This window comes from Pogona vitticeps, chromosome 5 (assembly GCF_051106095.1).
Source record: "Pogona vitticeps strain Pit_001003342236 chromosome 5, PviZW2.1, whole genome shotgun sequence".
Lineage (NCBI taxonomy): Eukaryota > Metazoa > Chordata > Lepidosauria > Squamata > Agamidae > Pogona > Pogona vitticeps.
Genome location: NC_135787.1, coordinates 149494106 through 149512547, shown reverse-complemented (window position 1 = coordinate 149512547; position 18442 = coordinate 149494106). Strand labels below are relative to the sequence as shown.

The 18442-nt window shown below is 40.1% G+C and overlaps 1 protein-coding gene across 13 annotated transcripts in view; it reads right to left on the bottom strand.

The window, feature by feature from the left end:
* The window catches only part of SYT1 (synaptotagmin 1), a 375109-nt gene that overhangs the window by 127557 nt on the left and 229110 nt on the right, over window positions 1-18442 (bottom strand). For all 13 annotated transcript variants that reach the window (XM_078376951.1, XM_073000338.2, XM_078376953.1 and 10 more), the window contains one exon: window positions 2909-3091. In XM_078376951.1, coding sequence (XP_078233077.1) covers window positions 2909-3074 — 166 coding nt within the window. In that variant the 5' untranslated portion in view covers window positions 3075-3091. The remainder of the gene's footprint in view (window positions 1-2908; window positions 3092-18442) is intronic.

The following is an 18442-nucleotide window of genomic DNA, read 5'->3' as shown; positions in this document are numbered from 1 at the left end:
ATCTTCCGTGGTCACATGGCCAGTGCGACATAGACACAGAACGCTGTTACCTTCCCACCGAGGGTGGTCCCTATTTATCTACTCGCATTTGCATGCTTTCGAACCACTAGGTTGGCAGGAGCTGGGAGAAGCGACGGGCGCTCACTCCGTCGTGTGGATTCGATCTTACGACTGCTTGGTCTTCTGACCCTGCAGCACAGGCTTCTGCAGTTTAGCCCACAGCACCACGACGTCCCTTCACGTCCCTATATAGTTCTAGTCTTTCTGTAAATTAAACATTTATTTTCCCAGTTTTTTTAAAAAATGTAAGATAAAGTACATATTATGGGGTAAACAGAGGGTTGAAAAATCTTATGCTTACAGTGATAATAGGATGTGGGAAATTGTATTTTAACAATCCTTGACAAATAACAATCTGGCTGGCCAATCTTACACATATTTTTTTCAGAAACAGCTCTTGCTGTGCTCAATGGGGCTTTCTTTCTAAAGAATAAATACAGGATTGTATTCTTAGAGTGGGCTTCTTGTCTGGATGTCTGCTGAAGGGTACTGGAATTCAGTGGGAGTAGGAAAGGAAAATCCTTCCCTATGCCTCACAAACACACCTGCTTAGGAGGGTTGGCTACCCTCTAGGACACATCAATGGGAATATGAAATAAAGTAAAGCAACATGTCCTGCTTGTCCAAAACCATCATGTCTCCTGTTTAAAAATTTTTCTAAACATCTGTTGAACAACTTTAAAACCCCTATTTGGGTGATATATATATACAGTGGTGCCTCGCTTAACGAGTGCACCGTTTAACGATTAATCTGCATACTGTTGCGGATTTTGCGATCGCTTTTGCGATCGCATTACGATGTTGCCTATGGGGAAAAATCGCTTTGCAATTTTTTCCCATAGGCAACCATTTTCCCCCATCTGACCGGCGGGAGCCTCTGAAGGACTGCTCCCGCCGCTCAGCTGGGGGAAAATGTTGGTAGTGGGCAGCGGCCTCGGAAGGACCCCGAAGCCACCGCCCGACTGCCGACATTTTGCCTTCCCAGCTCTCAAAGGGCCCCCCTCCGACATTGGAGAGAACCCCTTTGAGAGCTCGGAAGGCTCTCAGCGGTGGCGGGGGCAGGGTAGGGTGGATCCGGAAAGCTTCCAGGCAAAGCACTGGAAGCGGTCCGGAACACACACACCCTGCCGCCGCCACTTGAAATCGCCCCGCGCTGCCTATCCCAGTCATGCTAGCATGACTGGGATGGGCGGCGCGGGTCGGCTCGCCGCTTGGATCTGCCCCGCGCTGCCTATCCCAGTCATGCTAGCATGACTGGGATAGGCGGCGCGGGTTGGCTCCCGGCGGCTGGGGCAGGGTAGGGGGTCCGGACACCCCCCCACCCTGCCGCCGCCGCCGCTTGGATCCGCCCCGCGCTCAGCCGAGCACGGGGCGGATCCAAGCCCAGGATGGGTAGAAACGCCGGCCGGCTCTTGCGAAAGAGGGAGGTGGAGGTCCCCGCTCTCCCGCCGGTGTTTCTACCCAGCTGGGCAGCGGGCTCTTGCAGAGGAGGGAGGTGGCTCCCTCCTTGCAAGAGCCCGCCTCCTAGCTGGGTAGAAAGGCTCTTGCTAAGGAGAGCAAGGACCTCCACCTCCCTCCTTAGCAAGAGCCGACCGGCGTTTCTACCCAGCTGGGCAGCGGGCTCTTGCAGAGGAGGGAGGTGGCTCGCTCCTTGCAGGAGCCCGCCTCCCAGCTGGGTAGAAAGGCTCTTGCGAAGGAGAGCAGGGACCTCCACCTCCCTCCTTCGCAAGAGCCGGCCAGCGTTTCTACCCAGCTGGGCAGCGGGCTCTTGCAGAGGAGGGAGGTGGCTCCCTCCTTGCAAGAGCCCGCCTCCCAGCTGGGTAGAAAGGCTCTTGCTAAGGAGAGCAAGGACCTCCACCTCCCTCCTTCGCAAGAGCCGGCCAGCGTTTCTACCCAGCTGGGCACCGGGTCTTGCAGAGGAGGGAGGTGGCTCGCTCCTTGCAAGAGCCCGCCTCCCAGCTGGGTAGAAAGCCTCTTGCGAAGGAGAGCAGGGACCTCCACCTCCCTCCTTCGCAAGAGCCGGCCAGCGTTTCTACCCAGCTGGGCAGCGGGCTCTTGTAGAGGAGGGAGGTGGCTCCCTCCTTGCAAGAGCCCACCTCCCAGCTGGGTAGAAAGGCTCTTGCTAAGGAGAGCAAGGACCTCCACCTCCCTCCTTCGCAAGAGCCGGCCAGCGTTTCTACCCAGCTGGGCAGCGGGCTCTTGCAGAGGAGGGAGGTGGCTCCCTCCTTGCAAGAGCCCGCCTCCCAGCTGATCGGCGGTTCCAAAATGGCCGCCAGTTTCGCGCCCCGCTTACCGAGGGCGCGAAAATGGCGGTGGTATGGAGGAACTTCGCTGAATGGTGAGTACGGAAGCCATTGGAACGCATTAAACTAAGTTTAATGCATTCCAATGGCTTTTTGCTTTCCGTTTAACGAAGTTTTCACATAGCGAAGGTTAATCCGGAACGGATTAACCTCGCTATGCGAGGCACCACTGTACAGGCACCTCCAAGGGCTGGAGGGGACTGTGGAGGGAAAGATTTCCATGGGTGGTAACATTGGAGAGTTAATACCACATTGTCTTTTGGTCTTAATCTTTTAGAGAAACAACAGAATTTGATCCCACCAAATCAACACCACATCCTGCGAATTATCTCCTAATTTTATTTACTGTATATCAATCATTCCATCAGGCAAGCAATGAAAGTACCCATATCCTTTGGTTCTTTCCAGGATTTTTGTAGCAGAAAAAAAAGCTAATGATTCATTAAAAATCAGCCTAGTCTAATAAAGAAATATAAATAAAAACGAACTTTGAAACATTGCTCTTGACCATCACCAGCAGCAACAAAGATGGAATTTTCACTTACGTGGAATTTTGTTCAGTTCATTCATAAATTTTTCCTTTAACTTTGAAAATGCATCTTCTTTTGGTCCTCCCTTTCCTCCAGGAATTGATGGTTCTGTGACATTATTTACTATCGCCGTGGTGCCTGGCAGGGCCGCCAGGGCCTGATGTTGACTTTCTTTTGCCATTTTAGATTCCAGGGAAACTGAGATTGAAAACAAAACAGGGGAGAAAAAGTTCAAAAGGTTAAAATTCCCTGTAGCTCAAACACAAAGTAGAAAGCAGTAACCAGAATTGGTGCACCTGCTTGCTGGGTAAATATCACGTAATTATCCTTTTGCTTCAAGTTGATTCATACAATATTTATTCAACTATGGGGAAAATTCCCTTTCCTCCCAGAAGTAATAGCTGCTACTTTTTCATATGCCTCAACTTCTTTTCAACAATGTTGAGTTTCAAAAAGTTATTTCTGTTGGATTCCAAGCGGTTCCATATAGACAATCATTTCCACCACATTGGCATAATAGTTTGTATATGTGCCTCGGATCAGAAGGTTTTAGAGTACCACTAGTAGCTAGAATGAGAAACAATTACTCCAGCATAATTAAAACACCTCAAAGCTTTCCTGACCCTTGAAACCAACAGTACACCCTACTGAAGCAGAAAGGTACATTATTCAGAAAATTGGTTCCATTTCACTCTTGAGCCACGTTTATTGAATGCAATTTTCCTTCTGCTGACATTTGCTTCAGACAATATTCTGTTAAATAATTTACTCCCCCCTTTGGTATCCTGATGAAACCACTCCATCAGTGGGTCATTATCTGTGCTGGAACACCCACAGTGGTAATATAAAAGTGCTCTCTTATTAACAAACTTTTGCCTTAATGCTTGTTTCATGGGCATTTTGTGACACCTTTAGCATTAAGCAAGGCAGCATGACTGAGGCTGCACAGAAACAATCAGCAAAGTGCCCGGAGGTTGACTCCAAACATTTGTTTTGGATCTGAACAGGCTATTCTGATGTGAATGCCATGTCCTAAATATCACTGATTGGAAAAATCATTTCCTCTCTTTCTCTCTCTCCACCCCTCCATCTCTCTGTTTTTTAATTTTAAGAAAACTAAAGAGAAAATAGATTTGGGAGATAACAATCATTCATTATTGCTTTGAGTGTACAATTGTTTGCACTCTCCCAGAAAGAACTAAGCCTTTAGCTTTCCGCAGGGAAATTATAAAACAAAAACAAAAACACACCTAAAACTAAAATGAATAAAATAAGACTCATCAAACCAAGAGGTACAAGAGACTTTCTATTGTAAATATGTTTATTATTATGCATTATAGGCAAATTCTACCGTATCCAACTCATGCAAGTATTCCCTTGGATGCCATTCAAGCTGTTCAAATGGATAACTGAATTAAATTTTAAGTACCCCTTTTATATTTCCAACGGCAGTTGCATCTCATGATGGTATCAATAATTCCAAAATGACAAAAAATGGTTCAACATTTGCAGTATTTATTGCAATGTGTTTCAGATTCAGATTCAAATGATGGAGGGGAAAAAGTAAATAAGCAGCCAATACACTAGGATTATTGCAGGATGAACCTTAGTAGAAATGTTTGCTTTGGTCATTGGCAGAGCTTTGGGAGATGACTTTATTTTTCACACATTCTTTGCTTCCAAATTTCCGTTATCTCAAAGCATATGCTAGTTTCATAAATTCTTGCTCATTCCTTTAAAAAACAATAACCTAAAATCCACTTTTTGTCAAGATAATAAAATAATAATACTATTCACTGTGGCTATATTGCATGTATTCAAAGTGTTTTGTACTCAGTCTTTTGTAACTCTTGTGCCATACTTGTAAGGTACATCACTTTTATTATCTCCATATTATGAAGGTTTTTCCCATTTCCTTCTTCCATGTCCCTATGTGGCTTGAGGTGTCAGACTTTCTGACACCTCCAAACTCTAGTGGCTTCCCAGTTCTAAATATTTGAGAGATAACTCTATAGAGCACGGGTTCCCAAACATGGGTCCCTAGACGTTTTTAGACTAAAATTCTCAGAAGCCTTCACCGATAGCTCTGCTGGCTAGAATTTCTGGAAATTGTAGTCCAGGAACATCTGGGGACCCAAGATTGGGAACCACTGCTATAGAGAAACTATATTTTAACAATTAACTTCCAGAAAAGAGCTTAGCATTGGTAATCCTAGACTGGTTAAGAAACATTTGACACCTTTTGTCAAACTGCAGACTCAGAACAGTTTGCTTTAAAGCAAACCCACAGAGATAATATGGGTGAAAGGGAGGTGCATTTATGTGTATAAGAATAAAAGAAATATTTTTTTGGAACTGAGGATGCTTCCACCATGTGTTTGCCCTTCCTAATTCACAGAATTTTAGGGATTCCAGACATCATCTTCCATTAGTGGCTTTGATACATTTTATGAACATTTCTTCCATGCTTATTTTCTTGCTACAAAAAAGGAGGAAAAGAACAGTTACACAGCACTGTTTCACTGGCAGCACTAAGATGACTCTTCTACTTTCTTTAAATACCTAGAGTCAGAGAAGCCAACCATAGTCCAGGAATCTCTCTTTTGTGGAAGTAAGTTGTAGAGCAGGGATTCTCAATCATGGGGGCAGTATTTAGACTTTAAGGGATACTTTTAAAATTATATATGTAAATAATTATATATATAAAGAATCAGTATTGCTTACTATATTTCAGATTTCCAAAAACATTGGGAAGAGGTCAAGATTAGGAAGCATGTCACAAAGAGGTATATTAGCTTTAAAAATGATGAAAAAACATTTATGTAGGGATCACCTACCTGCTACTTTTTTCAGATATGCAAACAGCCTCAGTTGCACAGAGGTTAAACTGCAGTACTGCAGTGAAGACTCTGCTCATGATCTAACTTTGATCCTAGGCTTGGGGTTGACTTAACCTTCCATCCTTCCAAAGTCAGTAAATTGACTACTCAGCTCACAGAGGTGGGGGCAACATGTAGTCTGCATAATTAAATTGTAAACTGCTGAGAGAGTGCTTTAAGCACTATAATGTGGTATATAAGCACTTTGTTTTTTGCTTTTGCCTTTCATTTTTTTATTTGTAAAGAAATGCGCACACCACAAGTCTCCAGTGTACATTCTTTCAAAAGAATCCTACATCAGATAAAGTCGAGTGCTGCCCTGGAACCTCTCAACACATTGTAATCTCTAGAATAAGATGCACGGAGCAGAAGCCTGCACCTGAAGAACAATGCAGGAGGCTTGATTACACTATAAATCTCAGTTCTGCTCTGTATATCTTCTGTTACATTGGACAGGATAAAGAGACATTCCATTTCCCTTCCTGGAAAATGTCAGTTGCCTACAGATCCCCTTTCTATGAAGCCCTTGCTTAACTTCCCTGACCATCTTCAGCTGAACTTTAATTTATGACTGTACAATGAGATTTTACCACCCTTATCCCATGTTTCTCTTGTTTTTTTTAAGGATTCCCAGAGAGCTGTGAGCCCCACTGGATTACAGTGTGCTTTCCTGGTACTGTGGAGCCCAAAGCCTTTAGTTACGGGAGCCAATAGTCTTTTTGTTGCACCACTGTTCTAGTATAGATTCCTGTCTCTTCTGCCACTCTCCTGTATCTGTGGCAATTCCCCACTTAAAAAGCTTTACTTTGTGAATTGATGCATAGCTTTGCTGTTACCTGCAATCTTCTTGGATATTAGTTTTTAGACAACTTCCAGAACATGTGGTAAGCATGGCAACCATGACAATGCTGCTTAGACAGTAAATGATAACAGAAATATGCCACACATACTGTGCAAATATGGAGTAGCAAATAGTATGCATGTTGAAAGCATGGCCTACCAAACATTTGTGTCACCTTGACTCATCTGTAGAATAAGGATGCAAATCCTCATTTAGCATGCAAGAATGAGGAACTACAACATTATTCTCTTTGCCCCTCACGCTGGGGAGCAGGAGAGATTTTGTGACACTCTTGACCGAAAAGGAGAATGACAATCCTTTTGCATCAAGCAAGCAAAATGAGGCCAGTAACACCTAATGCAAAATAATACTTTAATGCAGCTATTGCAAACTGTAGAAAAGAGCGATGGCTACTGCTTGGTTGCAGTAGCACATCCTGGCTTCCTTCCCACCCAGGACATAAACCACGAATACCTCCAAAATCCTAAGGATTAGGAAATCCTAAGGATTAGGAGCCTCACAGAAGTCTTTTGGCTGTTTCAAAATAGTTAGCCTGTTTGTGCTTGATGTGTGTATATGCTTTTTTCAAAGTGAAAAGAGATTCATTTTGTGAGGAAACAGTTTGTGCACATGTTGACAAGAAAAAAAAGCACTATTTGTCTCAGCTTGCTAGCCTACACCAAAGAGAACAAAAATTCTGCTAATATTCTTTTCAATTTCCACTGTAGAAAAGACTGCTATATATTGTTAAAACAGTACATTGTCCACCATAAAAACAGACTAGGAATCACATCCTATGCACCGCCATGAAAGTGTGGCATAAACAGCTAGTATTTATATAACAAAGTTTTTAGTTGCATGTTACCAGCTGAATGTTTTCAAACAGAAAAGCACTGTTTCTGGTTCTGTTTACTGCCATATACTCTGAAACAAATTCTGGGAAGTCAGCTGCATATTGTTACTGGATATTATATCATTTTCCTCAACGAATGTCAGCTAAATCAGAAACAGTTACATGATATATCATAATTAAATTAAAATTACATTTCTTAATTATAATATATTGCTTAATTATTTCAGGTCTGGCAGTTAAGAATTCTGGTAATGGAAGACACAATTTGCAGTGATGACTTTTAGTTAATTAAAAATTAAGTCAAATGTTGTAATTTATTTGCTTCCAACTCTGGCATTACATTGGGAAACTGAACTGAGATTGCCAATGCAAATGGCTACACCTCTCCCTCCTTCCCCTCCTCTTATTTCTTTCTGAGTTTTCCTCTCTCTCTCTCTCTCTCTCTCTCTCTCTCTCTCTCTCACACACACACACACACACACACACACACACACACACACACACACACACACACACTTTCTCTGTTCGTGAACAGTTCTTGATGGACTCACGGTGGTCACTACATTTAACAAGACACACAAATGATCTGAGATTTGCAAAGAAGTCTCTAAACCACCAGATGCTAAAGATAGTTAATAGACTGCAGACTACAGGGGAAAAAAGATAAGACAATTTTGATTGGAAGAAAGTTATGTGCAATAAGCCAAGATCAGCAGCTCTGTCTGTCTCTAATCTTCCTAATTGATCCCCAGTCTTCTTATATTGAGTAGGAACATCTAAAGAAAGCTTCAATTAATGTTCACGTTATTACGAACTGTGCTTCACCAGTCCATCTCACAGGGCTGTTGTGCAGTGTGAGTGCTCCATGAATCCTAGCTTGAGCAACTTGAGGAGAGTTTGGATAAAATTTGTAACAATCACTGTAATTTGCAAAAACCAAAGCACAGTCTCTGATACGCTGATACGCTGCAATCCATGAAAGCTTGCACCAAATATAATATGTTGGTCTTTAATGTGTCACAAGACTCTTTGTGATGTCTACTGCAAGAGACCAACACAGCTACTCATTTTGAACCAGCCCTTTAGAATGCTGATGGCAAAGTTCAGTAGAATACTATGCCTATCTGAGGATTTGTATCTACTATGGATTTTTTAATTGTTATTTCCAACATGTCCTCTGTCAGATATTCTAAACGAAACTTTTCTAGCCTTATAGTACTTTAAATATAAATTTCTTTATTGTTTATTTGGAGAGGCTAAACTGTAGGAATACACATGTGAGTACAGGGACATAGTTAAAGGAATAAGTTAAATCCATTTCTAGATACAGGTAAACCTATTTAGTACTGAAATCCTGTATTCTGAGGGCAAAACCAAGATAGTCCTCACCTCTCTATGGTCAAAAACCCTTATGTGTGAAGGATTTGACTAGATGCTGGTGTGATATAAAAAGATATGAGCTTCTGAGCCATTGCTTATCATTCCTCATCTCTTCTCCTCCTTGTCAAATAATAAGCCGCCACATACAAGAAAAGTACCTCTAACCAATACCCAATACCTTTGAAACATATATTAAAAGTTCTGAGATTACTGAAACCTCCCAAAATATATGAAGGCTGAAAATTCAAACACAATTTTTTTACAACTAAGTAACAAATCAGCTGTAGAATGACAGAGCAATCCAGGGTGGGTGCTAAATAAACTCTTTCCAAAACCCCAATTGCACCAATCCAGATAAAAGTATTGTGGGCTCTGTTTTTCTTCCCTTTCCAATTGCTTCCATACCAGAGATTCTGGTACTGCTCTGGAGTGAGTCAAGGAAATGAAGAATACTTGGATCCTGTCCATCCCAAGGCATCCCATTACGCATCTATCCTGCCTTATGTGAGCAGCCAGAGACGCAGAAAGCACCACTCCCATAAAGGAACACCTTTCATGGGCAGGCCTGCCTCTCCACCCATAGAAATTAACATTTATTGTATTCTATATACCGAGGGGGGACGACCATGGACCATAGCATCATAATCTTAGTATCCTTACTATCACACAAACCTATGAATATCCAGTCCCCCCTCCACATAATCAACCTTGCATATTAACATTTTGTTTCATGAATTTTAATTGGCATGCATGTTCCCCTGCTATTTATTATCAATATGCTGTATAAGCACACACCTTTCCTTTATACTGTATGAGAACTTGTACATAAGTCCTAATGTATTTAGACATGAAATTATAACATGACCCACTGAGAGTTTGTACTGTTCCAAAATAATTTTAGTATAATTCTGCAGACCAGGAGGCAATTTACATCAATAAATTCCTTGTTGAATAAGCTGCATAAGTATCAATTTATACTCATTTGTCTGACCACTGCCAAATCATTACTTTTAATAAAGCCCAGAAAAATTATTTAAAGCTGCAGAAATTGATTGTGAAACAGTTAATAATGAACAATTCCAGTGAAACGGTAATGTTTAATAAAGAACAGAAACATGCTTACTTCTGCAATTCAGAATTACCATGTGAACACTCAAATTACATTAATCCATGTTTTATTATGGTGGGAAAGAATTCGCCTCTCTCACCCTCGGACCCTGAAGAAAAAGGTTTCTTACATTCTAATTGAATAGTGATGTAATAACATTCATTTACCATGTCAAATTAAAAATCAAAATCAAAATTTACTCCACAACTACATGACAAGAAGATTTTCACCACCTTTTCAGGTATTTATGGCAATGTCTATTAGGACTATTAAAAACATACTACCAAATTACACCAGAGGGGGAGATGGAGAGAGAGAGAAAGAAGGTGCATCGAATACAATAATAGCATGCAAAATATATTCAAGCAAGGCTTTGAACTTTCTAGAAGTTTTCACAAAAAAATAATGCAATCAGCTGCTCAAATTGGGATGAGGGTTACTCCATGCCTTACTGAAACATCTGACTAATGTATTGCAAATCAAAAGAGCATAATGCCATTTTGTTTTTTTCTAGTGATCTTTACTCTCAGCAAATTTAGCTTCTATCCTCCCACACAAAGCTTCTCCTGTTGTAATTCATGGCTTGAGAACCCTGATGAAAGCTTGGTGATTGTTCAGCTAATTACTTGTTTATCCTGTACACAGGTCCCATGAGATCATTACCAGTAGGGGACAAATCCTGAGGGGGTAGCATCCCCAAAGCACTTGCTGCCAAACGAATGTAATAACTTATGGTAAACTACAACATGTTACTAATTTCTCACAGTAGTGCTTTGAGTACTGTGGGTCTTTACAGAAGGAGTGCGTACTGAAGAACACATTGTTGACTCTTGGATATAAACAACAACAAAAATTAGTCCAACTAACTTCCAGCTCTCAGCATATACTTTATTATATTATAGCTAGACAGAAGCTAATATAAATCCCCAGGAATTAATAAATTGATTAGGCTGGATGTTGCATCGTGTGCTACATGAAGAATGAAGATTTTTTTCCTCCTTTCCTAGACAAATTCATGTTTTCCTACTACTGCAGTCTTGTGGCATGAAAAGCTGCATGTGCAAAAATTTCCTCATCTATATTAACCATAAAGGTATAGAAATGCTCCTTGTTTGCACCACATTCAGTTTAGCTTTACTTCATTTTTGATAGCATGTTATTTTTCTGTCCCCAAAAGCTACACCTCATAATAGTATCATTGACCCAATTTATATTATCATCTAAGCCAGGAGTGAGACAACTTGGGACCTTGATGAGATTGTCCCTCTGGGCCCCTCCACAGGTTGAATGATGTTAGGAGACATGACCACAGAGGAAGGAAAAAGGAAAATATAGCATACAGTGGGGTCTTGACTTAAGAACGGCTCGAGTTAAGAACATTTTGACTTAAGAACCGCTCTCATAGGAAAATATTGACTTGACTTAAGTACTTAGATTTGAGTTAAGAACTGAAAAAAAACCACGTGGGAGGCAGGGAAAGTGCAAAATTTGAACTTTCAGTTAACTGTTGGCCAGTGAAAAGGGTGCCTGTCTGCTTCCTCACTCCTCCCAGCGTTTAGAGAGTGGATTGGGAGACAGTCTTCGGACTGCCTGGTACTGTACTGCCTGGACTGTATTTTCCCTCCCTTCCCTGAACCTTTCTTGACCTAAGAAAAAAAGAAACAAAATATCCCCCTCTAGTGGTCAAAGGCGGAATAGCAGCTTCCCATTAGTTTCTATGGACGGAAAAGAGCAGATACGGATCAAATGGTTTTCAATGCATTCCTATGGGAAATGCAGATTTGACCTGAGAACTTTTTGACTTGAGAACCGCCTTCCAATATGGATTAAGTTCTCAAGTCAAGACCCCACTGTACCCAGTCAGTGTGTCCAGTGCATGGCCAGCTATGTATGCTGACAGTTTGCATCTCACTGATTATCTGCACCCTATTCACTAAGTCCTAAAACACATCACTGTCTTCTGAGTCCAAGAAATGCCTTGGACTCTCCTAGAGAACAGGAAAGCCCTGAACAGCATCTTATTCTTCAAAAACCCATGATCCTGAAGAAACCTAGATGCAGCATTTGAGGAGGTGGACCTTTTAGAAAGACTGTCCTCCATTGGCTATAAAACCCTGGCACATAAACCAGCCCAGTGGAGAATAGTACTTCCTTTACCTTGACTTTGGGACTGCTAAACATCGTAATGAAGTTGTGAATCAAAACCAAAGCTCTCTAGGCTAATAAATGTGTCACTGTCCAGGGTCCTTAACTGGCTCCATTTTGATTTTGCAACTGTCAGTCACCTTTCTGTACATCCCCTCAATTGATACCAGCACAATGGAAATAGCTCATCTCATCTAAAATGCTGGACATATATGAGTGGTAGTAGCACACACATACTAGCAAAAGTGGTAATACAATTTTGTATTATTCCAGTATTATTCAATTCAAGTAATAATGCTTGAATAAGATTATTTGTATGAATTTCTTGACAAGCTCTGCATGTCATATATATGCCATATAAATCAGAAACACATCACTAAGTTCAAGTTACTAAATGCACACTCCACAAGGCAAGAACAATTTCATAGCAACAGAGACTATCCTTTACAATCCATTTATTTTTGTGCAATTTGATGTCTCTGTTTAAAATCTTAAGCACATGTTCAAGCAGTCTCTAATGGGGAGCTTATCTTTTGCAGGGTTATGGATTCTAGAGTGATGGGAGTATTTGTATAGTTGCAATGTACATATGGGTGGATTCTGTCAACCCTGCCTGCATTCCTGAAAGAGATTAGAAATCATTCTCCACAATCAGTTCCACTATTAGTCTCTGGTTTGCACTTACTGTGCATCTGGGAAAGTGTACTGCCTTGCTTATCGTGACTTTCCATCACATTTTCCCCCACCCCTGCCATCTCTGTCATTCAGAAAAGTTTATCAAAACATTCAAAGAGGTCGCATTGGTCTCAACTGAAGGAGGTCAACCAACGAAATATTTTCAGGCTTTCCATTACCTGGAGATGTTTGAGGAACTTACAACAAAAGCAGGATGATGAAAAGGCCATTGGACTAAATATTTTCTCCCATGCCTTCAGATGAATACTGTATTATCTTTGTCCTCTGAACAATGTATTTACTTTTTAAGTCATTTTCAGGCTTGCTTCCTGGACTCCTTTCCAGCTTCTTTTATTATTTCAGTGGGTTTGTTTTTGTACTACAAGCCAGAGAACAATGATAAGTAATTGGACCATGGGAAAGTCACTATATTGGAATGAATGACATGACAGATGGATGGATGGGTATATGAACGCAATTTAATTGCAGTTAGTTATTGCTTTATTTTATTGAAATGCTAATGCTTATTTTAATATATTTTCAATATTTAAATAAGTAAAGATGCATTTATTTAAAGATTCACTGAAAGATAAATGCAACCAAAAAGTGGGAATAAAATGCAATCTATTTATTTACAGATGTTGATGAAGAAAAACTATTCAGCTCATAAAGAAAAATAACTTGACATTTTCTAATTTTTATGAGAGTCATAAGAGTGTCAGCTGATATATAATACAGTGGTTCCCATCCTTGGATAACTGAGGTGTTCTTCAACTGCAACTCCCTGTAACCCCAGCCAGCACAGCTGGTGGTGAACACATCTGGGAGTTACAGTACAGGTCACCCAATATTGGGAGACCACTGGTATAATCCAACAACATAGATTTACATTTTCAGTACATGCAGGTGCAATCATAGCATGGAATCAGGATAATGGGTTAATTAAGAAACAGAACACCTGCAGCAATTTTTTTTCTTTGCTCTCCTTTCACCGTTCGCACCACATCCCTCAAGATTAAGTCAAAAATACAATATCTAGTACTGGTGGCAAGAAATAAAGCCAAAGCCTGTGAAGCTATGGATCCAATTGCTCCATTTCATTAATCAGCTATTGGTATTAAATTGGTCCCTCCCTACACTTCACAAAATGCAATGGTAAAATGTATATTAGTCAAATTTTATATGACATTAAAAAGTGGGGAAAATCAGGACAAGGTTGTATGGTTCTCAAAAAAATACAAATGCAGAAAGAGAGGATACTTTTATTGGACCATTACGAAAATAAAACAAAAAATTAAGCGTGCTTTCTATGACAATTCATCTTTGTCACTCGCAGCTGGGCAACGATTGTCCAGATTACATTCTGATTGAGATACTCAATTATACATTATTACTCTCAATAGAGAATAAGCAAATGCAAGGAGTCAAGGAAAAAGGAAAGCAAAGAAAGTATAGGTTACTACACTAACAGAATAATGTCAGGCAAACAGGGCTTTTCCTCAATATACTTTTAAAACAAATAAACAAGAATTGCATTAGCCTTAAATCTGTGGAAAACAAAACATTGTAAGAGGAAATGAAAATAATGTACAGGGCATGGAACAAATTTTTAAAAATACCTAATGGTGGTGACTGTGGCAGCCTGTGTTTATTTGTGAAATGTAGCATTGTCCAAACTTACTAGATAGGCCTTGCAAACTTCTTCTCTCTTAACTGTTTCAGAGTCTGAAAGAGCTTGTTTTGCTTTTTAATCCCCAGGAACTAATCTGGGCTCACAGCTACTGCTTCATCTTCATTGAACACTAATCATTATTCCTACTGGCAAGACAGAGACTAGTTCACACTGTACAGTCCATGGTTATCAAAGAGCCAAAGTGGTACATGAAGCAATCAAATCTATTCTTACCCATGTTTCATTTATGCTACCACTGCTTTAACGGTGGCTACCTGCATCATTTTCAACATTCATACAGTAGCTGTCTACTGTCCTTTAATATTACATTTGTGCTATGTTACAGCTAGTATGCCAGTTCATCTGAAGTCATCCAGCAGAATTATCCTGCTCTTATGCTCTGCATGATTCCCCCTCATATTTGCTTAAAAACTACTACATGCGACCAAGGGTGGTTTAGAGAGCTTTCCACACGCTGCATAAATAGCTGCCATGGGATCATCTTGATAATTACAGTTATGTACCTTCAATAGATAGACAGCTTTGCTATCAGAAGAAACAAGTTGCATGTAAAGGCTAAAGCAAATGACAATCAAATATATTACCATTCTTAACTATTAAATAAAAATGGGGAGGAAAAGATGGGAATGAAAGCACAGATGTACAGTAACACTAACTGGACCAGCCACTGGATGGCATTGTAGATCCGTTCAAACATATTGAAAAGGCCACAAGGAGATTCTCAAAAGAGAGAAAGTGAGAGTGAGAGGGGGAGAATGAGAGAGAGGGAGGGAGGGAGAGAAAGAGATATCATGCAAAAAAACAACAACCAAAGTCTGCAATCTCCAGATTTTTTCCCCCTGAGCATCTCTAATTTAACCGTGACATTGGTATATAAATAAAAGGACTTAGAGGAAGCCACAGATGAAAGAGCCATCTAGTTCAAACAACACATTTTTTGAAAACCACTACAATATTATAAAGTACATTAATTGTATAGGTTGTTCAAATATGTTTGATCAAATAGAAAGAAAATGTCTCTGAGTGATAGCTGACTACAAAGGGCTTAAAACAGTATGGAAAATGTGTTTCTTAAGTAACACTCATACAGCCTATGCAAATATACCACATTATACGCTGTGAGATCCCTGGTAAATCTCAAGTTCACATACTTGAGATTTGGCAGTGGGGGGTGGCAGCGGCGGGATGACGGTGGCAGGAGGTTTTTTTTAAAAAAATAACTCCCCCGCAAATTGACGAACATATTCGTTATTCATCACTTCATGGGGGCAACTTCATGCTTCGTTACTTCTTGATGACTCACGAAGCAGGACAACTCGTCAAAATGGTGAGTCGTCCCCATCTCTAAATCAGACCATAGATCCATGCAGCTCAGATTATCTTTCTAGATTATATGAAACGAACCTTTCTCGGATTCACATGGATCTACATTTCCTGGAGCACCCTGTGGGTAAATCATGACTTCAGCACCTATGGTGGGGAAATAGCAGGGCCCACACAACCCAGAGAGCTGAATGGGCCTGATGCTGCAGCTCCCATCCTAAAAAGGAAACTGTCATTTAAATTTTTTGTTTTTCATTGTTTTGTACTCTGAGGAGCAGAGTTTGTATGTATTAATTTTTGGGGTACAACTCCCAGAATGCTCCAGTCTGCATACAATTCTGGAAACTGTAGTAAAATTGTTACCTTTTCAACCTCTCCAGAAAAAGACACTTTACAATAAGTGACAGCATTAGTCACGACTATCTTTACTGGCCCAGAATCTCCCTCCCTCTCAATTTTTTAAAAAACTTCAGTGTAAGAAGCATTGTCTCATGTTTCCTTTATCAAATGAGAGGTGTTTGGACTCAGGATGGCATGGAAGTTCATATAAGCACAGAAGTGTTGCAGGACCTAAGTTATCCATTCTGCCAGCTTGTATTATTAGTTGTTTTTATGTTGTCTTTTTCTTAGTTTTTCTTTTCTAGTTTAAGTTGACTAATTTGATTTTTGTACTGTTACGTTGTGAATTTATTTAAAGTGCTGTTTGTTGTTTTTATCATGCTGTGAATCACCCAGAGTGGCCTTGTAGCCAGATGGGTAGGATAGAAATTAAATAAGTAAGTAAGTAAGTAAGTAAGTAAGTAAGTAAGTAAGTAAGTAAGTAAGTAAGTAAGTAAATAAATAAATAAATAAATAAATAAATAAATACAGCAACTGTTCATTTTCTGTAAATTTATGCAATTTTATTTACTAATTAGAATGCTCCTATATTGCTTTGTAACTGTTTAAATATGCTTTCAAAGAATGTGGGAGCCAAGTAAGTTAATCAATGCCCGAGCTGTGTTTCAAAATGGCTTCTTTCAGGACAGAGCAGGATATAAGATGCAGACCTGTTTTCACACTGCTTTCTCAGAGCACAAAGTAAGTATTCATTATTAGCCTTGCTGAACATCAATAGGACAAAATTGAGCTGCTGAATAAGAGTTTTTCATCCAAATGCTTGGCTTCCCTTGCAAGGTATGTTACCACCTTCAACTTGTTAAAACAGGACGATTTCAGACTGTATGAAACCATGTACAGACCATGCCTGTAAATGAGATGGAGTAAGGATACAAGGCCTATGTCAGCTCCAAACATATTTTGGCTCTGAATATCCCTCAACTCTACATTCATACAGTCTGTACAAACAGCTTACATGTACAGAGCTTATGTATGTACACCTCAAACATGTGTACATGCTGCACAACTATGCAGTGATGTGAACAGTGGGCATTTCCCCCATCCATGTCTTCCTTATACACCATTTCAGACTGTCTGGAAAAGGATTTGGATATTCCATGTTTAATGAGTTACAATAGAAATATTTGCTCCACGCCCAGTAAAAAGGCACAGAGAGCATACCATCACTGATCCATTATTCAATGTCCAGTAACTTCTAAGAAACCAAGCTCACCAACTATGTTTTGGGTTCATTTGATCCAGAGAATACATAAGAGTATATACAAACTACTGAATTGAGAATGTTGTTATCAGAATCTCATAGCACAGTGTTTAAACTGAAGTACTGCAGTCAAATGTTTGCTCACGATCTGCGTTTGATGCCAACAGATAGCCAGCACAGAGGTGACTCAGCCCTCCATCCTTCTGAGGTTGATAAACTGAGTACATGGCTTATGGTGGTGGTGGTGGGGAGTGTGTAGCCCACATAATTAAACTGTAAATCGGCCAGACAGTGCTTTAAGTGCTGTAGATAATCAACACACCTTGCTTTTACTTTACAATAATTACTGTAGCTGAAGGTAATGAATTCAGCTTCTGACCTAGAGATGGCTCCACTTTGACCTAGGTGATTACAAATGCCACACCTTACAGTGGCAATTATGATAGATAAAATGTAGATAAATGCAACTATCTTGTTCAACATTAAAAGGTTTCTAGACACTTACAAAACAATCTGCTCAAAAGATGATACAATGTCCCCGCATTTTTAAATTCACAAACGGTAAAATAAATTAAAGAAAAGGTTGACAATCATTGGCCTTTTGGATGCTTTGGACATCAATTCCTAGAATCCAGAAGCACTACCAGGATCTGGTAGTTGAAGTAAAAACAGCTGAAGAGCTCAAGGATAAGAATTCCTAGCCAAAACCCGACGGCCACATGACATAAATGGTACATGTTTTGGTAGCAAATTGCTGCAAGTCATGAAGTCAGCATGCAACATACAACATCTACACAGCCTTTGTAACCTGCAGCAATGTGAATGCCTCCTTTTAGTGAAGAAGGGGTCCAGTATGGCTAAAGGAGGCAGTAGTAACACTGCTGTTGAAAAATGTCCCCTTGAATTCCACTATAATACATAACTAACAAATAGACTACAGTATTCCACTTGTGAACAGAGAGACCCAAGGTATCTCACAACAACTAAAACTATAAAACAAAAAACAGTATTTTAAAAATACTATATAAATATCATATTAAAAACTATTAAAC